The following is a 27,950-nucleotide window of genomic DNA, read 5'->3' as shown; positions in this document are numbered from 1 at the left end:
ACCTCATTAAATCTTGTAAAAATTTAAAAACTATGCTTTTTTGCTATTAATAAATTTTTATAGAAATCTGATAATAACATACTAAGTAGATCTATTAGAAAAGAAAACTAGACACCCCACCTCACCCAGGAAATTCATAGTTGGTATGTGAAATTAAGCTGAATAATTTTACTCAAAACATTGTTACTTCTAGGAAAAAATGTGAAAGTTAAAGTAGAATTTTCCTAAGTTAATGGTTAAGTTACTGAAGCAAATGGACTAAATTTGCATAAGAATTTATTTTAAAATTATTCCCATCACATTATAAAGAAATGTGAATAAGAAAATAAGAGTAAGTGCTTTTACAGTAGCATAATTATATAAAATCAGAAATTTTATAAGTGTTAGGACACATGGTTTTAAAAGCAAAACATTATCTACCCTGGAGTGTGTGTGTTTTTTAATGAGTTTAGGATTTTACTTTTATACCATCTAGGACTAAATATCTTCAACTTCTATTTATTTAAATATTGATTTTTTTCCACAACATGATAATTTTTCATAAGTTGTAAATTTTCTCACTCATATGAGATTGTCCTATTTTGGTAAAAATGTGTATATTTTGGTAAGGGCTAAATAACCCTTCACTAGTAACTTAGGTTTCATAGACTAAATAAAAGACATTTGCAATTCAAAGGCACTCTTTTAAAGAAAAAGTTTCAGGAACTTACCTCTTTCAGAAACAAGCAATGTACGTGTCCCCATGTAGATTATAAATACTGTATAATAGAAATACAAATAAGTACACACAGTAGAATTTTTTATAACACATTTTACAGTAACAGATTTCCATATCCCAAAAGAATGTATGACTTAAAATTTGATTCTTATTGGAGGTACAAGCCTAGCATCCCTCACATCAGTGTTTAAAGACTTCCCACCACTCTGTTCTCATGCATGTGTATGTATGTATAGATATGTTTTGATCAATATTAAGATTTATTACTGTCAGTGTAAATATTGGCTTTAATTTTATCTCAGTCAATACCTATAACTTTAGTCAATTAATCTTGTTAACCACTTCTGTGTAAGTTAATATTTTCTTAAATGAAATATAAATTACTTCGATGTGCACCTATATACTTTGGATACTACAACTCATAATCACCATATTTTTAATAATTCTTTGCATAATAAATCTTGATAAATAAATTAAGCAGAGGAATTTGTGTGTTTTAATCCATACCTAAACGCCATTTGTAATCAAGGACCACTCTCCAGACCTTGCAGAGGTGCTGAGGGAATCATTGTACTATGAGCATTCAGTGTTGATTGTAAAATATAAAGGAATGCTGCATAGTTTTAGCTTCTTTTGTTGTTCTTTAATACACACACACACACATACACAGACACACACACCTATATATATATACATACATACGTATATATATAAACAGCAGAAATTAGGCTTGAGAAAATGTCATTTACAAATACTTCTATAAGACTAGAAAATAGATTGGTCTCTACTAAAAGATTGAATCAATTATAATGAACTAATTACCAGAAAAAAATAATTTGATATTACCTTTACATTTCTATAGATCTGGTGTCTGGGGAATGAAACACGATTCCACATCAACAAAACTGTGGATGCAGCCATTCGATCTGTAATAATCGGTGGATTATTCCCAGGGATTCAATACCGGGTAGAGGTTGCAGCTAGTACCAGTGCAGGAGTTGGAGTAAAAAGTGAGCCACAGCCAATAATAATTGGTGAGTACCAATCCATATGATATGTGTTTTAGAATCAGTCAACTGGTAACAAGGTAGATTATTTTTTTGAATCTACATCCCAACAGTGGAAATACAGTAAATAATGAGTAATAAATGCACACATCATATAGGCAAATAAACTGACTAGAGCTTCTAACAAAATGTTTAGCAATTGCTTATGCGCTTAGGATTTCCACAAACTTCTTAAAATCATAATCATTAAGAGTTTACATGCTGAAAGTTGGTTTGAAAATTATTTTTAATCTATAGTTTCATTTGTAATTTTGATGCCTTTGAAATACAATAGGAAATGAGGCAGTTACTGAAGAAGGCGCATTATGTTTCAAATCTGTATACCTCCTCTTAGCCAGAAAAATGTCAAAAATTAACCAGAAACAGGCCAAAAGAAACTAGTAATCCAAATAAACTATCCCAAAGACGAAATCCCTATTCAATCTACTATCATCATTACAGAAAATTGCTTCCTATCACCATGGATTATGTTTGACTTTTCTTGAAATATATATAAATGGAATCATACAGAATATAATATTTTGTGTCTGGCTTCTTTCACTAAACATAATGTTTTTGAGATTCTCCCATACATATATTATGCAATTCATATGTTTTATTTCTGAGCAGTATTCAATCATGTGAATGTATCGTATTTTGTTTCTCTGCTTTTCTCTTGAGAGAATGTGTAAGAAGATTTTTTGAGGACATATGTTTTTATTTCTTTTGGAGAATTACCTAGAAGTGGAATTTCTGGGTAACAGCACTGATGTAGTTTGACTTTATAAGGAACTCTAAATATTTTTTTCAAATTGTATAATTTTATACTCTCACTGGGACAGAATATGACTTCCAGTTTTTCTGCATCCTCACTGACATTTAATGTTGCCATCTGTCATTTTAGCCATTTCAGTGAGTGTAAGAGTCCCTCATTGTCATTTCAACTTCAATTTTCTTTGATGACTAATGATGTTGAGCAACTTCACATGTGCTTATTGGCCATTCACATATTTTCTTTTGTAAAATTTCCAAGCCTTTGCCTTTTCTAAAATGGTGTCATTTGTCTCTTGTTACTAAGAGGAGTTATTTGTACATTTTCAATATAAATTATCTGTCATAGGTTGTATCACAAATATTTTCTCCCAATTTATGGCTTTTTAGTCCTTTTCTTGATAGTCTTTTGATGAGCAAAAGTTTTCAATTTACATAATCTATAATTTATCAAATTTTTCTTTCATGTTTAGTACTTTCTAAGAAACTATGTCCTAATCTAGATAGCAAAGATATTTTCTTCCAGAAGCTTTATAGTTTTAGCTTTTATGCATAGCTTTTATAATTCATCTTAAAGTAATTGCATGTGATTTGAGGGTTGAGGCTTATTTATTTCCATATGTAAAATCAAAATGCATAGGTATCTTTCACTGAAAAAACTTTCCTTTCTCCAGTTAACTATATATGTGTGGATCCATTCCTGGATTCCCTGTATGATTCCATTTGTTTATATGTCCATCCATATGCCAAACCGCAGTGTCTTGATTACTAATAGCTCATAGAAAGTCCTGAAATCAGGTAATGTGAATACTGCATCATTTTCTTCTCCAAAATTTTTTTGACTGTTCCAGACCTTTTGCTTTTCCATATACTTTTCAAATCAGCATGTCAGTTTCTACAAAATTATGTTGGAAGAAAAATTTGGAAAATTTTTTTCTACAAAATTATGTTGGAAAAATTATGTTTAAAAATACAGTGGATCTATACATCAAATTGGAAAGATTAAACATTTTCATAGTCAGTCTTTCTCTATGGGAATTTGATGTACTCTCCATTATTTGTCTTTATTTTTCTCAACAATATTTTGTAGTTTTCAGCATATGGCCTTAACATATATTTTGTTAAACTTTTTCCTATTTAATGTTTTTTACACTATTACAAGTGAATTTATAAAATTCCCTTTTTCAACTACTTTATGTTATATATAAATTTATCTTTATGTATTTCCCTTTTATCTTATGGCCTTACTAACTTCACTCACTTATTTTAATAGTTGCAAAATACTTTTTCTGAGTGTATTCAGATAATCATCTATTTTCTTTCTCCTTATTTGTGTTAATATGATAAATTCTATGGTTTCAAAGGTAATTAAACCTGGCATTCTTGGGATAAATCCCACTTGGTCAGGATATATTATGCTTTTTACAGATACTAGTGGATCTGATTTGCTAACATTTAGTAAAGAATTTTGCATCTATGTTCATGAGGGATATTGATAGGTAGTGTTCTTTTAATGTGTTCGTCAGGTTTTGGAATCAGGGAGGCTAGCTTTAATGGGTTGGGAAGTATTCCTTCCTCTTTTACATTCTGTAAGAGTCTTGGTAGGCCTGGTCCTATTTCTTCCTTAAATCTTCTAGAATTCAATGATGATATCTGTGCCTAGAGTTTTCTTTGTGAATTATTTTTATTGTTATGAATTTACATTTATTCAGATATTTTTTTCTTCTCTGTTGGTTGTGGTAAATGGATTTTTGGTGTTTGCCCACCAATGAATTTGTCTAATCCATCTAAATTGTTGAATTTATTATCACATGTTTATTTGCAGTATCTCCTTATTTGTAATCCCTTTAATTGTAATGTTTGCAGGATGAGTAGTAATGCCATCTCTTTTATTCATAAGTACTGTGGATTGATGCTCTCTCTCTCTTCTCCTTTCTCGTTGCCCCCTACCCTCTCTCTCTCTTCCCTCTCTCCAACTTTAATCTCGATAAGGATTTATCAATTTTATTAATCCTTTCAGTGTACAAATTTTGGCTTTGTTAGTTTTATTTGTTTTCTAATTAAGCGATTTCTGATATTTATTTCTTCTGCTTACTTTTATGTTGCTTCTTAAGATAGAAACTTATATCAATGATTTGGACCTCTCTTCTTTTCTAATACAAATATTTAAAGTTATAAATTTCCCTCTAAGCACTTCTTCAGCTGAATCTTACAAATTTGATGTGTTATGTTTCCATTTATCATAAAGTTGAAAACACTTTTCACTTTCCCTCAAAATTTTTGGGTTTTGCAGAAGTTATTTGGAAATGTGCTATTAAATTTCCAAATGTTTTGGTATTTTCCATATAGCTTTTTGTTGCTGATTTCTAATTTAATTCCACTGAGGTCAGAGAGTGTATTTTACATGAATTTAGCTTTTTAAATATGGAGACTTAGTTTATGGCCCAGAATTTCGTTTTAGCGAGCGTGCCTTGTGCATTTAAAAACTATGTTCATTTTTATTTTTCTATATTGAAATGGAACGTTCAATAAATGTCAGGTCAAATCAGTTGGTAGTATTGTTAAAGTCCTGACTTATTTTCTGTTAATGCATTCTTTTAATTAATAAGAAAAGAGCCTGACAATTTATTATAATTATAGATTTGTATATTTCTCCTTTTTATGTTTTTGTTTCATGTATTTTGCTACTCTGTTTTAACTGAGTATATTTTAAGATTGTTATAGCTTCTAAATGAACTTATGCTTTTTTATTATGAAATGCCTCACGTTATTTCCTCATAAGATTCTTTGTCTTGGAACTTACTCTGTCTGATGTTAGTACACCCGTGTAAGTGTTTGCGTTTTGTGATTTTTTTTCCCATCCTTTTATTTTAACTCCTATGTCTTTGTATTTAATGCACATTTGTATTATTTAAATTGCATATTGTGAGGCCTTATTTTTTATCCAATATGACAATCTTTGCCTTTTAATTGGAGTGTTTATTATCTTTAATGTGATCATTGATGTTTTGGAGCTTAGAATTACCCTTTTGCTATTTTTTTTTTTAATTGGACTTTGTTCCTATTTTCCTAATTTACTGATTTCTTTTGGATGAATAAAATGACTTCCTGTATAATATTTTATGTTCACTATTGAATCGTTAAGTATACTTATTTTTGTAATGATTACTCTAGGATTAGCCTATGCTATATGGATCTTAGAAAATATAATTCCATTTTCCTCCCTTTCAAGCGTTTTGCTATTGTTCTACATTTTACTCCTGCACATGTATTAAAAACCAACACACAAACTAAAGTATTATTATTGATTTTGCTCTAAACAATCAACTATCTTTCAAATCAATTAAAACTAAGAAAAAATATTTTATATTACCCACCTTTATCTGATATTCTGTTCCTTAAATTCAGTCCCTGAGTCTGCCTGAGTTTTACTGTCTCTTTAACTCAGGAATGCTATTCAGCCATTTTTGGACTCCCCTTCGTTGCATCACATTTTAGAAATTGTCTCCAGATAGAAAGATATGAATATCGTACGATTCCCCTTGTTTATTTCCTTTTTTCTCATAGTTCTGTCCTTTTGTTTCACATATTTTGCCTAGGTTTTCCTTGTTTATGGTGGGATGGCATGTCTCATTCCTGTTATTCTTTCATGGGCAGAAGTGGAAGTATCCAGTGAATTATTCAGCTTATATAATACAAATTCCATTTGTTCTCTTTTACATTTTTCATTTCCCTCTGAAATTCCCCATGTGTTCATTCATTAGGACTCTATTATTTTAAATTAATGAACATATTGTAATAGTTGCTTGAAAGTCCTTTCCTCCTAATTTCAACATCCATGTCATCTCATGGTCTATTTCTATTGATTACTATTCCTCTTGATCTTGGGTTATCTTTTCCTCATTTTTGCTATTGTGGTTGTTATTATTGTTTTGCTTGTTTTTGCATGCCTGGTAATTTTTTACTATATACTGGACATTGCAGAAAACATACTGTACAATTTTGTGATCTTCTGAAGAATGTTGTTTTTCTTTTCCTGAGAGGCAGTTATGTTACTGGCTGATCATCTCGATCTTGTGGTGGCTTGGTTTTTACATATTGTTAGTATGGACTATTTATGCTTTGACAATATTCTTCAGGCAAAACCTCAGTTTAATTTTTACTTCTAAGGCATAGTGCTCCTGGACTTTTGGTGAAAAGCCTAATATATTTATCTGGTCTGCCTAACTTGATGGAATTTAAACTTCAAACACAATCTTCTCTGCAGTGAGAGAGTCTGCTCAGTCTTTGCAGCCTTTTACCTTTTGAGTTTCACCAAATCCTTGAAATCGTCCTTCTGCCTGCACAATTCAGGGTTCACACTAGTACTGAGGGAGAATTTATACACAGATTTGAGAACATCACTCTCCTCTCTCTCCCTCTTTCACATGGTTTCTCCCTTAATTTTCTGTCACACTGGCAGCTGCGAAGGCTATCTTCTGACACCTCCTAGAAGTAAAAGACTGAGATTTTCAGCTTGAGTTCTAGCTCCCTAGTGCTGCATGGATTGAGCCCTCTAAGGGGGTAGAAAGCCTCATAAATGCAGATTCTTTTTCTTGAGTGGTTTTATTCTTTCAAAAGGCAAATCCCTTCAGTTTACTCTGATTTTATTTGTTTGTCAGTGTCTTTATCTTTTTAAACGTTCTTCCTAGAGTTTATATATTTTAAAAATACTTGTCCAGAGTTTCATACAAGCCAATGTGCCATTTGCATTCTTTTCTGTTTATTTTCTAAAATATGCACATAGAACATACTACCAAATTTTGGGAAGCTGTTTCTTTTTACAATGTATTTATTATATAATGAAGAGATTTAATACTCAGTTGTCATGTTAAAATTTTTTAGATTCTCCAAGTATTCTTCCTTTTATATATTAAAAACATTTGAAAAGTTATAGTATTAACTTTTCTTTAAATTGCCTTCCCTTTCTTAATTAGTCATACAAACTGAATTAATTTCTTAACCTGAGGGAAACCTATAATCTTGCCCTTCTGAGATTTTCTAAAATAAATTGGAATAAGAAAGAAATACAGGTACACCCAAAAGGATTTAACAGATATAGATGAACTTATTCTTATTTCTACATATTTTCTAAATATTTAGAATATTTGTTATTTAGAAATAAGGCAGTAATTTTTCACTTAAAAAACATGAAACAGGGCTTCCCGGGTGGCACAGTGGTTGAGAGTCTGCCTGCCGATGCAGGGAACACGGGTTCGTGCCCCAGTCCGGGAAGATCCCACATGATGCGGAGTGGCTGGGCCTGTGAGCCATGGCCACTGAGCCTGCGCGTCCGGAGCCTGTGCTCCGCAATGGGAGAGGCCACAACAGTGAGAGGCCCGCGCAAAAAAAATATATCTATATCTATATCTATATCTATATGAAACATGTTTGAAAGGTATAGCTTTCTATGAGAGCTCCTAGATAGGTAAACAAAGTTTTTTTTTTTTTTTTGCGGTTCACGGGCCTCTCACTGTTGCGGCCTCTCCCACTGCGGAGCACAGGCTCCGGACGCGCAGGCTCAGAGGCCATGGCTCATGGGCCCAGGCGCTCCGCGGCATGTGGGATCTTCCCGGACCGGGGCACAAACCCGCGTCCCCTGCATCGGCAGGTGGACTCTCAACCACTGCGCCACCAGGGAAGCCCGCTTCTTTTCTTTTTTCACTGCCCTTCTAGCATATCTATGAAAAAGATTGACTGAATGTAATTTTTCTAAATCAAAGATCAGTAGGATTACCAAATATCTATATTTTCCTTTCATGTTTTCTGTCATCTTTGGTAATAAATATAATTCTCAAGCATGGAAAAGTTGGTTTGTTTTGGTTTTGATTTTGGTTTGTAGTAGCTACCTATTTGCTTCACAATATTGGGGGATTTATTGTATTTGGAGGCAAGTAAAAATTGCAGTAACACCATTTCCCCAAGTTCATGTCATGACAGTTAAGAATAAACAATTGTATGGTAACTTAAAATAATAATGTTAACTAAGATTATTTTAAATCAAATGGAAAGTTTTGCTTAACTCGTATTATTTTAAAAAGACTGAGTGATCAAGTGGATAATGAGTACCTTTTAATTTGTTTATATATCATACTTTTCAAATTTTTCTATGAAATAAAAAATAATCTAATAAGTAATATTTCTATCTCCTTTTCATGTAGTTAGAATACACAATATCCAAGACATAATTATAGAAAATAGAATTGTACTACTTGAAATAAACACACACACACACAGACACGCACATGCACACACACACACACACACAAGCACAATTCAACCTGGAAAAGGCTATTTGTCCTTGAGAGATTTATTTCTTTTTAATATCTACTGTTGTACTGAAGAAGCCTTTAATTGTTTCTTTAATTACCCTTGCATATCTACCTCAACATCTTGTCTGATAACCGTATCTACACAACTGTTATTCCTTATTTGAAAAGTGATTTAGTGATGGCTAATCTCCATTTCTCTTTCAATTTACGCTTTTCCTATTGTCTATTCAGTACTGGAAACAGCACTTGAAGTGACTCAAGCTCTTCCTCACTTCCCCTTTGCTTTAATTAAATCATGTATTGGCATTTGATGTAATTTATGGCTGATAATTTTAGATTTGTTTTATGCCAGACAATGTACTGTTTCATCTATTCCTTCTCAGCTTAGTTTTTATTCCAAAAAGTTACATTAAGGGACCTTTAATTAAAATTTGTATAAATATAATAAATAGCCTTACACAGACTTAAAAGTAGTATTGTTCTTTTATTTGCTGTCTCCACTGGTAAGGTGACTTTTACATCAAAATATCCATAATTTTATATGTTTGCAATTACACACACACAAATACAACCAAATACATTTATATATATAAGCATCAAACAGCATGTCATATAACAAAATTACATTGACTTAAAATTCTCAGTAATCTTGCTTAGTAATATACCTATTGTTTCCTTAATCATTTGCCTATTTCACGCTTACCTTACATAGTTGGTAATAATATGTGGAACAACTGCAAACTTTCACAGTAATAGGTACAGTCGAATCTGATGTGTCTAATTAATTTTTAGTCCAACAAATTAGTTTTGTTCTTCATTACTGTCCAGTGGGAGGAAGACATTATATTTCATTATATTTTTTTGTCTGAAAGAACAATGGAGTGTTACAGGTCACACACATCCCATGTCTGTGCTCTAATTAGTCCAACTGACGACATTGTTTTAAAAATACTAGCAGCACAAGAAATACTCATACACTTTGGGTAACATAAGTAAATTTTTCATTATCTTCAATAAGACATTTTATGGATCTTTTACACAAATGAAGGACGAATTTTCCTTTCTGTTTGTGCTATAAGGTGTTTTCTTTTTAGTAACTACTAGTGTTTAACACAATCACCAGATATATGTGTTGATATGTCTCAAGTTGAAAATATGAGCTCATTTTAAATACATTTTTGATTATGTTTATATGTATAGTAACTAAGAGCAGATAGATTAGGAGAATGAACCAGCTTCAGTACCTAAGTGAAGCTAGTTTTTAAATCTGGAAATTAACACAAAAGACGTTTCAAGAATGGAATATTAGACTATAAAAAATGCTAGCAGCTATAACAAACAAGTAGGCATACAGATTGGCTTAACAAAATAAAAGTTTCTTTCTTATTCATAGCCCAGTCTAATATGAGTCAGCAGAATGGAGGATGGGGTTTCTACCCCATAAAATTTTTCACGGAACTTGGCTCCTTCCATCAATGGCTCTACGTCTCTTAGAGCAGGGGTTCCCATCCCCTGGGTCGCGGACTGGTAAGCACCAGGCCGCAGAGCAGGAAGTGAGAGGCGGGCGGGCAAGCTTCATCTGCCCGTCACTCGCATTACCGCCTGAACCTTCTCCCCTCCTCCACGCCCGCCCGTGGAAAAATTGTCTTCCACGAAACCGGTCCCTGGTGCCCAAAAGGTTGGGGACCACTGTCTTAGATGGTCAGCATCCTGCCGCAGATCCCTCGTTTCTATCCAACATGCTAGGAAAGAGAGTGTGACGTATTGTCACAGTGGTTTATGGGTCGGATCCGGAGGTAGTATGCATCTGCCTGTGTACAATTGGCTAATATTCAGTCACTTTGTTGTACTCAGCTACAAGGGAGGCTGGGGAATATAGGCTAATTTTCTGCCCTGGAAGAAAGGTGAAACTTTGGTAAACAAGTCACCTATTGTTTGCGGGACTCTCAAATCTAGATAATTTACAACTTCTATTCCCACCTGAGTGGCCCTTAAAGTAACTCTTAGCCTTATATGGGCTATAATCACTGTGTTCCTATTAACCTCTTTACATACATCGTCTCAATTAATCCTCCCAAATAAATGAAATAGTACTGTTGCCAACTAACAGAAACAGGGATTCCAAAAGATTAAGTGCCCTACATAAGCTCACTGCTTACTTAGCTAGTAAGTGGCTGAGATGATACTCAAATGTGGAATTTCAAAGACCTTGCACTTTCTAATATATTACAGTGCCATGATAACTGAAACAATGAGAATTACACATTCCTGTGATGTGATATGCTGAAATTTGCCATTTATATTTTGCTTACAATTTATTTTTTAAGTATTGGATTAGTTACTAATGAGATATGATATTAACATAAGAAATCACTTAATTTCCAGTGCCTGAATTCATCCATCTCTTAAACACATAAATCTTTGCTCTTCAGTGATATTATGATTCCGTGAGTTTTAAACCTGTTTAAAAATGTGGATTGAGATTTTCTTTATTACCTCTGAGAGGGCTAAATTGTCAGACACATGACTACTAGAATCATCTTAGTCCATATTTAAATGTATGTTTTTGTTACATAGACCTTAGAATTAATTTTCAAGTTGTTTTGTATCCAGCTTTCAAGTGGATTTTCAAATTAGTTTCAAATACGTTAAGGACATTTAGGAATTTTATCTTTTCATGATGTTTTAACTGTAGATACTAATCTCTATGAAAAGATATTTACATAATTGTCATTGTTTAATATAGTAATTTTAATACCTTCCAGAAAATTAAAGTATGTTTGATCAAAATAAGACCTTTGGTAGAATACTAAAGGCAATATTTTGAACATTTGTATTTAGGCAGTGCTGTAGGGGGAAGGTAATTTTCAAATACCTGGCGTTAAATGTTGTAGTTGCTTTTTTTAAAAAAATGAGAATTATATTACAAAATGCTTTACCTAACTGAAGAAAGGTTACTATTATTTCAGCTCACAGCACTTGTTTTAGTATTTATTTATGAGGCAGTAAATCAAGAAGTGGTTCTGAATCTGTCCACAGCAAAACAAAACACAAGGGAGCAATGTTCTTAATCACATTTCAAACTTATTATTTGATTCTTTTTCTGAAACTTACAAAATATGCTTACCAATAAATTGTGACAGGCTCAGGACACAACAAATATTACCTGCTTCAAAGAATGTTCTGATCTTCTGTGCCTTTGGCATACCATATATGTATTTTTGTGGGGTTTTTTGTCTTCATATTTACTAACACTAACACTGTTGTTTCTTCCATAGGGGGAAGGAATGAAGTTGTCATTACTGAAAACAATAACAGCATAACTGAGCAAATCACTGATGTTGTGAAGCAACCAGCTTTTATAGCTGGTATTGGTGGTGCCTGCTGGGTAATTCTGATGGGTTTTAGCATCTGGTTGTATTGGCGAAGAAAGAAGAGAAAGGGACTCAGTAATTATGCTGGTAAGAGGCTATTTCCAGCTAAAAAAATGTCTTATCTTTAGAAATACGACAAAATTCAAGGGAAGGAATGGAATGGAATAACTGAGTGAATGAATGGCTGTTTTGGGCTTGATTTAAACAATTACAGACAACATGCTTTAATGCACTGCTCTTTACCATATCACATTATGACCATAAGGCAATCTTTTTGCTTGTATCTCCAAGGAAGCATAAGAAGAATGCACACTGATAAAGTGCTTAGACATTTTTCTCAACTAGTTCAACACACACACACACACACACACACACACAGACTTTGCATGCTATGACACCGTTGTTTGAAAAGTGAATTTAAGCAAGAGCATTCCTAAAATGCTCAGAAAAAAAGAGAAAAGATTTGAAATGTAGTTCTTTGTATTTCATGATACAGATTACAATACAAACTGTGTCTCAGATGGAAAATACAAACGAAACAAAAAAAATCTCACCAGGATTGATGAGACTGATGAGGCATGAATTAAGTGATTTACTAGTCACTTAAATAGGATGTCTATTTCAAAGGGACCAATAGGCATTTTAGAAGGAAGAAAAAGGAGAAGCAAAAGAAGCAGCAGAAGAAAAAGAAGACCGTTGGTGTTCTACTTATTCGCAAAAATGTTTTCTTCTTAGAATCAAGAACAGGAATTTTAAGGATGTCCAAAATTATGGCCTTCAAAATACTTCCAAGGAAGAGAGAGAGGGAGAAAATTATCAATCAGTGATTGAAAAATGAACTCAATACCGAAGCTATATTCAATTACAGTTTAAATTGCAATAATTTTAAGTACTTTCTCTAACAATGATCATCAAAAGAAATTGTCTCACAATATTTCACACTTTGTAGAATTTACAAGGGAACAATTTTAATTTGCCATCATCCTACAAATATTTTAAAATTTTTGAGATATTTTATTCATCTTCTATTTCTAATTTTTACTTTAGTAAGAAACATAAATGTGTTAGGTGACTTTGACAGAGGCTTCAATTCTTATTAAGTTTATCCGCTGCTGTAGCTTGTAGGTGTCTGAGCTTCTGAGAATAGTTCAAAATAAAAGGAATAGCACCCACTTGGTTGCCTTTCTTGTTATTCGATAGCATTTAAATACGATCATTTGACGATCACACTGTGGCTCATGTCTATATTTTGTGAAAATAAGTTTATTAGTTACTGGTTAGAACAAATTCCCAGGACTAGAGAAGGTAGTATAATGTATCCATTGAAAAGAGCCTTTCATGCTTTGTGACTTGCTATTGCTCTGCCATTCTCATTTCTCATTGGTTGCTGATGCCAGCATCCTTACGCTTTGTCATCTGAGTGCTTTATCATCCTACCAGTGAGTGATTCTTCCTGGAAAGGTATGCTGGGCAATAACTGCTGAGTGTCAGAGTCATGAACGTTAATGATACTTTAACGTAACTTCTTGTTTTGCAGTCCAGTCCTCTGCTTTCATTCCCTGAAGGTATTGTCCATCAACCTGTCTGTTTAGTCAATCACCACGTTCCATTTCGTCTCTGTGACACGCTCATATAAATCACATGAGAAATAAGGAAGAATGATTTAATTCAAGGACTATTTTTATGTTTTATCTCATTGCTTGGCTTTAGTGAAAATAATAAAAGATTGACTATGCTAGCCACTTCAGTACGAAGTTCTAAGATGCCACGTTTGGAGTGTTGCATTTTTACCCTGCACACATCTTTATTCACTCACTCCTTCAAAATAGCATAGGTCTCGTAATTAGTAGTTTACGTTTTTAGTAAAATTATGTCAGATAGCCTTTTTTCTTCTTTTTTTTTAAACAGCAGTTCTTTGCAAAACCTATGCATTTAATTTAAAAATATCTGTTGGTCTTTGAGCTTGACAAGAGTAGTACATTTCCTGTTATCAGTTCTCATTGTGATTGATATCCATCTACTTGTAGAAGAACTACTAACTCGGAAGGTGCTATGCACTTCAAATATTTTGGAATTAGGCCAAGCCACAGAGCAGCCTTTCTGAACCTTTATACTTAATTGATCGATGGCTGACTCTCAGAATGGATTCACCTTCAGCTGGTAATTTGCCTTCCAGCAACTGCTGTTCTCTTCTAGGTGAGAAGCAAATGAAAATCCAAACCACAGGTACTTAGTATTGCATATCTGACCTGGCGATATTCTCTACACATTTCCCTCCATAAATATCCTATCCTCCACCTCCTGGAATTTTTATATTCTTGAGAATATGAGGATTTTAAATAGGAATGATTAGTGTAGTATGTATTTATCATATGTTTAAATTTCTGATATTTCATGCATGAGCTAATGATCCATTTTAAGAGCACAGGGATTTCGTACAGGGATATTTTTCTCTGAAGTGTTTTATACAAATTATAGAGAAAATAGTCTATGTGTACTAGTTCTGTTTATTTTTGGTTTTCATAAAAATTTCTCTGGAAATCTTATAATTTAACAAGCATGAAAACTAAACCCAGTAACATTAAAGCAATGTAATTTTACTCACAAAATGAAAAGTCTAATGTTTCCACTTTTTACTACATGGTAATATCTATATAGTTTCAAAATTTTCTTATTGATTTATGATAGCAATAACATTTTTTTTTCAAATAAATGAAAGTTTACTTTGGGATCGGTATTTAAATTAATTTATAACAAAAACTGTCTTCATTTATTTCAAACCCCAAATTTGATCTTGGATTATACTTAAACTCTGCTGCAATTGATGTAAATTAAGAAACATGCATTTTAATAACGCTAGACTGATCCGAAGTAGAATTGAAAAGCAGGTAAAATTTGATTTCAGCACTTGCTTTTTCCCACTTCATTCCAAGTCTTCTTAACCATCACAGGTAGATTTTATTTTATTTTATTTTATTTATTTATTTTTTAATTTGTTTTTTTTTGCGGTACGCGGGCCTTTCACTGTTGTGGCCTCTCCCATTGCGGAGCACAGGCTCCGGACGCGCAGGCTCAGCGGCCATGGCTCACGGGCCCAGCCGCTCTGCGGCATGTGGGATCTTCCCAGACCAGGGCACGAACCCGTGTCCCCTGCATTGGCAGGCGGACTCTCAACCACTGTGCCACCAGGGAAGCCCCACAGGTAGATTTTAACCACCAGAGGGAAGTTTTTAACTAGTGGGGAGAAGAAATAACTCGCAGAGTGGAGAATCTAACTCTCGGCAGGATACTTTCCACTCACTCTGTACAGGCAAAAACTCACCTGCTGATTTTATTGTGGCTAATCTTTGATTCTCCATCTCCATGTGGAAAATTATATGTGAATGCTTAAAAGGAAGGTAAAAACAAAAAATGGCATGCTACTCAGTGTTGATATTTTTCTTATGTTTCAGAGGATTTAACATATTGATCATAGAACACTAGTGGATTAGCACCTTAGATTGTAAAAGCAACTATCAAGAATCAAATGTAAACTTATACACTTAAATGATCTGAGAGTAGAATTTGGCCTGAACATGTTTTGCTCCTTTACATAGAAGAACTTGGAGGTTTCCCCAGGGCAAAATTACACACTAACTTCCTATTCAGTTTTTTCCTATTTATTCTTTATTTAAATTCTTCAGACAAACACGCACAACAGCTTTGCTCGTGGCTCAAAGAAGGGCAGCTGGAATGAGAAAGGTATCCTCATATCTCATATTCTACATGAAATCATTTTATATTTTTCTAGAGTAACATGAGTGTTATTTATGTTAATCTTCATTGAACACTAACAGTCTGCTTGTCACTGCATGTGAGGTTCCTGACTGCCTGAAGAATTCACTACCTGAATTACCGGGTGAAATAGAATTGTAAACATGTTTAGGCAGAAAATACTAGGTGATTTTGAATCTAGAGTAAATGTTTGATTATATGTATTAATGGTATTTGTGAATAGAAAAGTGAATGACATAAGTTTGAATAAAAGCCATGCAGCCTTCATGAAGATTCTATATATTGTATTATAATCTTCATGAAGGCTACACGATTCTTTTCAAACTTATGTTGTTCATATTCACAATTTTTAAGTCACCAACTTTTTAATGAAAATAAACATTTTCACTTTTAAAGGGGTGAGTTCTATTTTATGAATATTACCTTTGAGGAGAACAGATTTTATTAAACTCAGTAAATATATATAATTTAATAAGTGAGCAAATTATGAAATACCAAAACACTTCATGCATAGGTTTTAAACCCTTGGTGAAATTATTTGACAAAATGACCCTAAGACAGCTAAAAGATTTGATGGAATTTTTATACTCTGATTATCTGGGCTTGAGTTAATGCTTATTAAAAGAGGATTAATCTACATTCATAGTTGAGAAATAGCTTATCAGGAAAGGGAGTGAGGCTTGGCTGGCAACATTAAAGTTTCCATTTGGAGTAGGAAAATGTGGCCTACTAGAGATAGGCACTCTGAAAGCTTCCTTACCTCAAAATGTCAATTTACCACGTAGCTCTGTTTCCCTTCCCCCTCAATTCTAGAAAGCAAGAGATTAGGATTAATCCTGTCAGATAATAGTAGAGGTACTTTGTGTATGATATGAACTTGCAAAATCTCTTTACCTTATATCTTTTATAAATATTGCAATAAATTCAGAATATTTAATGCAATTCTAAAACATTTAAGATTGTGGTGTCTATAGAGCTTTTTGGAAACCTTAGCACTAGTCAGTCAGTTTTAGCAATAAAAAGTTCTCTATGTTGCTCCCTTGAAAATTCTTAATTTTAGATGCTAGCAGAAACTCCTGGTAAAGATTCACACTTATTTCAAATTTAATTCTGATAAGCACAAAGTTACCACACTGTGATTATGAAAATAGTGACTAGAGCAAGATTGTCCAACCACCTACCCTCCCCACCCTCTTGCTTTCAGCTTTAAGGCAGTTCAACATCTCTGAAATGAGAGCTACCTCAAAACAGCTTTCACTTTGTTGTGGCATTTATTTTTATGTTTTTCTGTCTCTGCACACACAAAAAATGCTGATCAAAACACCAAATATGACTTCCATTTTAGGAGTTCTGATTGTTCATCCTTAGCGCAGGCTGAGTGGCCATGGCTTGTGGGCCCAGCCGCTCCGCGGCATGTGGGATCTTCCCGGACCGAGGCACGAACCCACGTCCCCTGCATCAGCAGGCAGACTCTCAACCACTGCGCCACCAGGGAAGCCTTCTAGTCTGCTTTTGATCTCATGGTCTAATAGACCTCAGTTATTTTTGGTCTACTTTTCAAAATGGAACAAATCTAAAAGTTTTAGAGCATGGGAAGAAAAGGATACTCGAAAAAGTGTTCTCTCTTTTTTCCTTGCTTTAAAAAGACAACTAATCAACCTTATTATGTAAAGGTATTGTTTTTTGTTGTTGTTTTTCTCTCCTGATAGAAACATACAAAATTGAAGATTCTCATGTATATCAAATTGTATCCATGGGCCATTTTAAGTCAATTATGTATTTACATAATGACTGTGTATTTTTGCCTTTGTACAGTTGGTATGCAGAGGTACAAAGATAAATGTCTCTATGAAATATTTTGACAGTCTTTTAGCGGTCTAGAACCATTTGAAAACAGTTTAATGCTTTGGAATACAAATAGGAAATCGATATGTCTTGAAAGTTTTGAAATTTAAAATTCTTTTATTCACAACATTTAATCCTCATTTGGTAAATATGGACCATATCATAGAGTCCATACACTAACACAGCTGTAAATTAACTTGATAACTTTTTTTTTCAATTTTTTATTGTGGTAAAATAAACATTACATGAAACTTACTATCTTGACCATTTTTAAGTGTACAATTCAGTGGCATTAAATACATTCATGATGTGCAACCATCACCACCATCCATATCCATAAATCTTTTCATCTTCTAAAACTGAAAATCTATATCCAGTAAACAATAACTCCCTATTCCCCCCTCCCCCCCAGCCCCTCACAACCGCCATTCTTCTTTCTGTCTCTATGATTTTGACTACTCTAAGTACCTCATAGAAGTGGACTCATACAGTATTTATCTTTTTGTGACTGGCTTATTTCACTTAGCATAATGTCCTCAAGATACATCAAAGTTTTAGCATATTTCAGAAATTCCTTCCTTTTCAAGGCTGAATAATGTTCCATTGTGTCTATATGTACACTTTGCTTATCCATTCACCCATCACTGGTTGCTTGGCTTGCTTCCACATTTTAGCTACTATGAATAATGTTACAATGAACATGGATGTACAAATATCTCTTTGAGACCCTGATTTCAATTCCTTTGGAAATGGAATTGATGGATCTTACGGTAATTCTATTTTTAATTTTTTGAGGAACCAACATACTGTTTTCAACTATGGCTGCACCATTTTACCTTCCACCAACAGTGCATAAGGGTTTCAATTCCTCCACATTCTTGTTAATGCTTATTTTATGTTTCTTGCATAGCAGCCAACCTAATAGGTGTGAAGTAACAGCTCATTGTATTGGGTTGGCCAAAAATTTCGTTCTGGTTTTTCCGTAAGATCTGAATGAAATTTTGGCCAACCCAATAGTTTTTTTTCTGCGCTACGCGGGCCTCTCACTGTTGTGGCCTCTCCCGTTGCGGAGCACAGGCTCTGGATACACAGGCTCAGCGGCCATGGCTCACAGGCCCAGCCGCTCTGCGGCATGTGGGATCTTCCCGGACCGGGGCACGAACCCGTGTCCCCTGCATTAGCAGGCGGACTCTCAACCACTGCACCACCAGGGAAGCCCTAACCCAATAGTTTTGATTTTCACTTTCCTAATGATTACTGATGTTGAGCATCTTGTCAGGTGCTTATTAGCCATTTGAATGATATCTTTTGGATAAGATTTTCAGTGCTGCATCATAATACTTTAAAATTTACAGTTTATGAAAAATTTACCTTTGGTAAGTACATGAAGTTAAATACAACTTAATTTCTGTGCTTCTGCTTCAGTTCTCCTCTTTTGCTCTAATATCATTTATTGCTCTGACAGTAACAGAAAATTTGGGTGAGGAAAAAGAGCATCTAAGTTAGAGAGAAGGGCTCAGCTTCTCCCCATGTATCTCCTAAGCAGCACATTTGGAGGTGTAGCCCATCAGTACCTGCTGATTTGCATATTCACAATGATATTCACAGCATTATCTTAGCTCTCTTTTACCAGAGTAAAACAATCACTTGATAGTCCATTAAAAATCCACATAACTAGGAAGTCACATCAGATAGAAAGCTAATTAGCTGTACTGTTTTCACATTTTGTGTTTTTTCCTCCTAATCAGGCCTGTATTTAATACCACCAGTGGTCAGTTCTTCTCAATAATTGTTTCAGATCAATTTTTTATTGTTGTTCTTAAAAGCAGTTATTAAAGGGACCCAGTGTGGTGTGGATACACTGCTGATTGTTGATTCCCAACACCTGAATCCATCAGGAAGCAGATTAGTGATCAGTATTCTTTTATTTTCTCCAAGGAGCTGTCCATAGCCAGTCGTGGGCAGGTACAAAGTTTATGTAAGGATTGTTTTATAATTCACTTGACAAGTTACCTAAAAACTTGATACGGCAATGTACTTTAGGTGCCAAGATGTTTCTGAAAGCACTGCTTCATGAATTCCTGAAAGAACCTTAGCCATCTTATTGCCTAATTATGATGCCATGAGAGATATATCCTTAGATGACCTTAGGGAAGGGATTGGGGAACTACATTTAGAAAGTTATAAGATCTAAAGAGTAATCATATTTATTAGCTCAAACTTGAGAAAGAGGTGAATGATGGAGAGATTATCCAAATGAGAAAGTATTTACTATGTGTGCACTTTAAGTAGCAATATGTCCTTAGTTTATTAAAAATATGAATCAATTCATAAAATTTTATTTTTACTTTTGCTTACCAAGTAATCACAGGAAATCTAATCAGTATCTTCCAAAGATAGGATATGTTGGATTCACATCTGTAAATGGTATTTTTGCCTTCATCCCCAGGGATTGGTTTAGCTGATCCATACTAATTTTGGTCAGAATTGCAATTTTGCAATCCATAAACTTCTAATCACCAATTTTTTTTCCCAATGATTTTCTAGTTAAGTAATTTTGTGGCAAAATTTGGTCGAAAATAATATGAAGTTATTTATAGACTTTTTTCCACTAATCATGAATATTCACATCTCATTGCAAAAACAATAATTTTAAATACATTTGCTGCCTTGGACCCTCCCTGCAGTATGCATCATATTACCTATCTCAGATCTGAAGCATTTTGAATTCCAAGTAAATTTAGCTGCAAAGGTTTTGGATATGGGATGATGGACCCAAACTGATATTTACCTTCTTTGGCCAATCCTTGAAGCCCACTTTCATGTTGTTAGCTTTGTAGAATGGAATCTAGTGACCAGAGGGAGTGGATTCTTCAGCTGTGGCCCTCCTGGATACTTCTTGATATTGCTAATAAGTTCCACAGTTTTAAAAAGGACTTAAGTTTTGTAATCATTATATACAATTGGAATATATTCAGTATCAATTATTTGAAAGTTTCATTTTTGTAAGAGTTGGCTAATGAAACAAAGCACCCGATACATTATGTATTCTCCATTCATTACAGTTCATGTCTTTGTAATTATAGTATTTCAACTCATAGTGCTTCTTAATGTCCCTAAAAGGATCTGTGATGGGGAGGAATGTGTTGTCAATCAGTACTTTCACTTGTTTCATTAAAAGGATATTATCTGTTTGGACTATCCTGTTTCAGTTTCAACTATGTGCATTTTGCATTATGCCCTCTGATTAGGACACCTCTATGTTAACATTAAAAGTCATGATTTGATAATTCCTCGTTATTGCATGTCGATCTTCCAATACCATGTATATACCAATTGACACCCAAATAAAAATTGCCCCTTTGACTTAACCATATGTTTGGCTTGAGGAATATTTCAATGTCTTATTAAAGATGGAGCAAATGATAGCTTTGCTTTAGGCCAAACCACTGCTTCTTATTCTCTGTACAATTATGTTAATTATATTTTGTTAAAATTCCCAGAGGTTTCAGCTCTAAACTAGGGGCCAATATGTAGTTGTTATTAATCATAATTAATATTGACTACTTGTGTATGTTTCTTTTTTTTTTTACAGTTACATTTCAAAGAGGAGATGGAGGACTAATGAGCAATGGAAGGTATACTGAGGAGATTTCTTAAATTATTATTTTTAATCAGGACTGAGGAAACTCTATAGTAAGAGGCTATTATTGTAATAAACAATCACTTATAAGTGAGAATTCTAGGAGGAATTAAACGGCTCACCACAAGGTTTAATGGCCTATCTGTTGTGCACTTTAGAGGAATCAAGTCCAGATGTTTCATATCTCCCAGAGGCCCCTGAAGAAATTAGTAGTAAATATCACAAGGAATGTATTCATTTGTTAGCAGGATGTTTATTGCATTAATTAGACATTAGCAAATGAAGTTGCTGTTGTTTAAGACTCCTTATTGGTTCTCACTAAATTGCTGTGAGTGAACAATTACACATAATCGATCACAAAGTAAATGATTCATGGATGATGAATAGGCTGTAGATTGATCAGACTGGATTCCACAACTTTGGATACTCAATTGAAATTGATAAAAGTTGATAACAAACCCATATATCCTCATCTATTTTCCCTTTGCCGATATGGAGATTGTAATTAGGCTCTGGTAATAACTTCCAATCTCCCATTTAATCAATATTTTAGCAAAAAGAGATTAGGTCTAATGAGAGCTAGTGGATGTAGCAAGAAAGCAGTTGGATCTTCTTATTGCAGTTTCCATAGAAACACATGTTTCTCTTAGGGATTGTATCACAAAGGGTCTATCAGAAAAAAAAGTACAATGACTATAGATGTTGCTGTATCTTTGTAAATATGCTAATAATCTGGAAAGTGACCAGAATCCCATCTTTTATTTTAAAGATGGGAATTCTTTATTAAATAGAATATGAAGGAAGTTTTTTTCGTAGATTATATACACATGCTGGATCAGACCACAGTGGATCTTTAAAAAAACCTTTAATATTCTCCTAACATTTTCAATTTAGAGAACCTGAAAATGTGCTATTGATGGAACAGTATAAATACTGTTCATTAATTTCCCTTAAGTTCCTTGCCTCTAATCAAGCATGAGGGCCCATATCAGGGGTTATAGCCTATAGGGGACAGATAAATATGGGAGCTGCAGGAATTAAGGAAGCAATAGTTCAAAGTCCTGGAAATGGCTGATACTGAGCAGTTGTTCCCTTGAGGTGCCAGTTTATCATCAGACCTTGTTTCGGGATGCTGCTATGTTACCAGTTTCCCACCAGTTTCAGGGAAGACGACTGAATTCATTTGGGTATCAGCAGAATCCCAGGCAGCACTCTTCAGCTTCCACTGACAGGGTTGATCTATATATAGCCTAGTGAACTGCTAAAGTTCCTTAATTCTTGAGAGCCTACAGATTTTAATTTGAAAGTGAATTAAAATCTTAAATTCTTTAATCCATTTTAGTTCATGAGACTGATGTCCAAATCTCTCATTGAGTTCCATGGATTGATTTCCTTTTAATTCCTGTTTTAGCCGCCCAGGTCTTCTAAATGCTGGTGATCCCAGTTATCCATGGCTTGCTGATTCATGGCCAGCCACGAGCTTGCCAGTAAACAACAGCAATAGTGGCCCAAATGAGATTGCGAATTTTGGGCGCGGAGGTAAGTTATGTTTCTCAAAATTTTTTCGTTTATTTGTTTTCTTGGCTTTCCTAGGTGTTTTGAAAAAGGCATACTAAAAAGTATTTTCTTCCATAATTAAATTTAGTGATGCACATGTACATATAATGCTGTACATTTGCTAAGTATTTTATTATAAAACTGTTGTATCTATTATCTTGAGTAAAACTAAGCTTTTAAGGACGTCATCACTAACCAAGAAGATAAATATTCATAATACATTTGGTTTTGGAACTATTAGTACAAGATTACGAAAATCAGGAACGATGCTGCCAAACAGGGCTTATGATTTCAAACTAGTCTTTTCACTTCTCTGATTTTCATTCAATATATATTTATTGAGCATGTCCTGTGTATCTGGCACTATAGCAGACGGTAAAAATATAATATCATATAAGGAGCAGACACTTAAGTAAGTATAACAACATGTTGACAGAGAGCTTTTCTGTAGTTCTACAACTGATAGTACCCTAAATAAAAGACAAAAAATGCTAAGTGGCTGACATGCTAAGGTCTTCAAAAATTGGTACCAGGGTCCTCCCCATAGGTCTTTATAAGGAGACATAATTGGACCTACTATAAATAATCACCACCTTCCCCTCTCCATCTTTTCATCCAGTCACTAGGAGAGCAATGGGTTTAGAGAAAGATGGGACTAGAGAAGTCTCAGGCCCCATTGTTCCGTTCAGCCGATACATGAGTTTTTCCTTAGCAGGAGATTGTACAGACAGTAAATGGACTGGAGCTGCCTTGCCAGTACCCCAGATGAAAGAGCTGACCCCGGGAGTAGGAAAGTTCTATGAATGGAGTATTATTTAAGCTGATATATGAAGGAAAGGTGGGGAGTCAAGAGTGTGTAGAAAGTGTGTAAAGAAACCTACTGTGTTTCAAGGCCCAGAAAGTAAGAGAAACGTTGACCTATTTAAGAAGCGAATGAATTTCCTAATGACTTGAGTATAGATTGCAAGGCAGAAAGAGTGGTAAGAAATATAGAAGGACAGGTAACAGAGGGCCTTCTGAGCTACACAAAGACTTTAAACGTTGGCCGAAGGATGTTCAGAAGCCATTGATGGACTTTTAGAGGAGAATGCTAGAATGCGAGTACTGTTTTAAATCATCCATCCTGCTGCTGGGTGGAGAATGGAGATAGTGTGGAAAATGTGGGTGATTAATTAGGAGAATAGTGCTGTAATCTAAGAAAGTTCATGTGAATCCACTGGAGGATTTCTACACTTCTAGGTAGAATTAATGTAGGAGACCCAGGGCTGAGCTAAACTATTCTGAGTCCATTATAAACCTCAGTGATGGATTTCACGTGTATGAGTGTATAAACATATTGACTTAGAAGAATAGTCATGGATATTGGCATTTTCTCTTTACAAATGTAATATCAATCCAAGTTTGAATATAATTAAAATAGTGTTTCAAATAATAACGTTACTAATTATTGCACAACTCTGCATTGTGTCAATACAAACTGAAAAAGAGGGATCTCCCTCCCATTCTCCAAATAAGATGCAGAAAATAACCAGCCCTACCTTATAGGTGTGTAATGAGAATTAAATGGATGACTAAATATACAGGTTTAGCACAAAGCTTGACATACAATCAGTGGCCAACAGGCATGACTGGGGAGTAAATGATAGAACAGAAAGTAAATTGTATGACTCCTCAAGAGTCTTGCTTACCCTCTGTAACCCAGTACTCCCCGTTTAGATTCTCACTTGCCCAGACCCTCTGATAGTGGTGGCTGCCTCCCCTAGGTGTCCAAACTCTGAGCCCTGCAATTATAGGCTACTACTTTACATTGGGTAGTTCTATGCCCAAGCATCTCCTCACCAAGGAGATGCCCTGCCCTACCCACTGCCTTTGAAATTCTGGTCCCAAAGCTTTTATCAATCAAGGAATAGCTGCCTGTCTTTCTTGTATTTGTATTGGAATAACACGCTATTCTATCTACATATCAAGAATTAAATGCGCAAAGATGGAGAAAGTGTTTTGGTTTTGGTTTTGTTTTTTTCAGTTTCTGGCAGACTACATCAACATCTAAAATGTCTCAGTCTAATTTAGCCAAAGGGTACATTTGAAGATTTTCAAGGTTTCCTTCCATTTCCACTTCATTTTCATGACATGAAAATATTTCACAGGTAGCTATCAAGGCCAGGACAAAGTTTTTGCAGGGTTTACTGTAACTTTTTTCAGTGTGATAAGTATTTTAAGCATTTACTATGTACCAAAGATAGGATTTTTTGCAAATTTTATTTCCTTTGCACAATAAATGTAGGACATAGATAATTATATTTCCATCTTAGAGGTCAAGAAATTAAGGTTTATCAAGATGAAAAATTTGAGATCTATGTGTAGAATCCAGATCTAACAGATTTTAAAGCCTAGGTTCTTTTATTTACACTGTTCTGCAGTTAAGGTGGGATTCACATGTATGATTGTATTACCATGTTCACTTAGAAGAATAATCACGGATACTGACATTTTTTCCTTTGAGAATGTTATACTGGGACTTCCCTGGTGGTCCAGTGGCTAAGACTCTGTGCTTCCAATGCAGGGGGCCTGGGTTTGATCCCTGGTCAGGGAACTAGATCCCACATGCCACAACTAAGAGTTCTCATGCCGCAACTAAAGAAAAAGATCCTGCGTGCTGCAACAAAGGTCCTGCGTGCCGCAACTAAGACCTGGCACAGCCAAATAAATAAATAAACATTAAAAATCTAATTTAATTTAATTAAATAAAAATTAAAAATCACACCAAATATGTCAACTTTAATAACAATAAAAAAAGAATGTTATACCAATACATGTTTAAATGTAATGAAAATCGTATTTTGAATAATAAAGTTACTAATTATCACATGTCTACATTTTGACAATACAAACTATAAAAATTCATTTAACTGTTCAGTAAGTGCTTACTCTTTGCACAATGCTAGGTGAGGAATTATGGAATTAGAGACATAAATCCCAGGTACTCCTGTCCTCAGCTAATTTAAGATACAGTGAAGGGGACAGTCATTCATACAAGTAATTATTCCAAGCAAAAAGAAATAAATGCATGTGTAACCAAGGTGCTGAAAGACTGCAGAATGAAATCATGAGTAAATCCAACTGGAGGGAAATGTTTCTATAATTCATAAGCATAGAGAGATTCTATTTCTAGAACCGTAGCTTTGTTCGGTGCAGAATAACATTATGAAGGATTAGATTCTCGGACTATTTTTTTTCCATTTTTAAACATTTAAACACACAACAGTTCAAAAACTTGCAGTGCCTCACAATATAAATCTAAAGCTTTGGAGAACATCATATTCAAGGTGTTGGGAAGCTGGGGTCAATGCTGGAGAAACATCTATCCAGTTACTATTCATCAGTGAAAGACATGGTGGAGGAAGTAGAAACAAAACCCTAAAAACTTCCCTAGAGTGGGATATATTCCCTAGAGTCTTGATATATTATTAAGTATCAAAAGTTTTTGATAATAAAATGATACTGACCTAATGCTTTAGAATGAAATACGTTTCTTTGTCATCAAATTTTCTAATTAGTTTATAGCTAAAAACAAGAAGGGCGAGAAAGTAGTTACAAAATTCTGAATCCAAGAACAATTTACTTGCTTATACAACTTGGTGAAATATTACAAATGTGAACATGTTTAACAATCTCACTGATATGTATTTAAAATAGTCATTAAATAAAGTACATATATACTTAATTATAAAACAGTTTGGAATTCCAGACATCAAAACCCTCAGAGAGACCTAAATTATATAGTGCATAAAATATATTATAAATGTCTTGTTACTGTTGCTAAAGAAGATCATTTTTAGCTTTTGTAAAATATAAAAGCAAAATTAATATTTTACAAGAATCCTTATTTCAAGTACTGTTGGGTATCATCTCATCTAAAAGTTTTAGGATATTTTGACTATTTCAGCATTCTCCTTGTGATGATAAGCTGGTTTTGGTACTGAGACAACCTGGTTCATTATTACAGTACTAGAACTAGTTGAAAATTTCCCATAATGAAGAGATCAAGTGGGTTGATGACCTCATGTCCTATGAAATGTGACTTTCAGAACATACATTATTAAGGAGCATAATATAATTATATTCACTTTAACTCTGCATGATTAAAAATAGTATTAGTGTGTGTGTGTGTTTTTGTGTTTTTTTTCTTTTTTTAGATACTAGTATCTTTCTTCTGGGAAGGAAAGTGAGTGCTCAGGAGAGAGGTGGCAGTTCTGAAATAAAAAGCATCATGTAAAGATAATTTAGCACACCAAAGTGATAAATGGACTGATTGATATTCAGTGTTGTTCCTAAATTTTAATTTTATACTTGCTGTGTTACAACTTGAAACTATAATTCTCCACTTCTAAGATTTGGTAGCAGAAACTAAACTCGCTAATCACTCATTGCTTTTTCTATAGTTAAATCCTGCTGTATTGTGAAAATGACTTATTCATGAAAATGTTCCTTTGTTATCCAATAAAAAAAAAATTGTTACCATTAGTTACTCCATTTCTGGAGCTGTGAAATCAACCCAGATAAACAGCAAGTTGAAACTTCAGAAGAAAGTGCCTCATAGTTTGGAGAGTATAATTTTGGACATGTTTGCATCTATTTAGCAGTTATATTCCATGTCTCTTGGGATAAAGTGGAAAAAGATGCTTTAATCCATGATTTGTAGATTCACTTTTGTCATTGCTTCAGTAAAGAGCTAACAATTTCTTAGATTCTAAAACAGAATGAGCATCTGAAAGCATTTTTTAATAGTGAAATATACCAAACTTCTCATTCATGGTTGAAGAAAATGGGGGAGGGGGTGTGTTAACCAGTGAGACATGAAGGACGAGCTGTAGGCCTGCCTGTCACAAGGCTGATAGCTTGGTGATGGTT

General features: G+C 34.2%; 1 protein-coding gene across 11 annotated transcripts in view; it reads left to right on the top strand.

Annotated features, from left to right (window-relative positions):
- The window catches only part of ROBO2 (roundabout guidance receptor 2), a 1,654,780-nt gene that overhangs the window by 1,577,449 nt on the left and 49,381 nt on the right, over positions 1-27,950 (top strand). For all 11 annotated transcript variants that reach the window (XM_067739210.1, XM_067739219.1, XM_067739215.1 and 8 more), the window contains 4 exons: positions 1,581-1,752; positions 12,125-12,307; positions 21,435-21,477; positions 22,894-23,021. In XM_067739210.1, the coding sequence (XP_067595311.1) occupies positions 1,581-1,752; positions 12,125-12,307; positions 21,435-21,477; positions 22,894-23,021 (526 nt within the window). The remainder of the gene's footprint in view (positions 1-1,580; positions 1,753-12,124; positions 12,308-21,434; positions 21,478-22,893; positions 23,022-27,950) is intronic.

The sequence above is a fragment of the Pseudorca crassidens genome, chromosome 5, assembly GCF_039906515.1.
Source record: "Pseudorca crassidens isolate mPseCra1 chromosome 5, mPseCra1.hap1, whole genome shotgun sequence".
Lineage (NCBI taxonomy): Eukaryota > Metazoa > Chordata > Mammalia > Artiodactyla > Delphinidae > Pseudorca > Pseudorca crassidens.
Note: the sequence above shows the minus strand (reverse complement) of the source record. Positions and strands in the feature narration are given on the sequence as shown.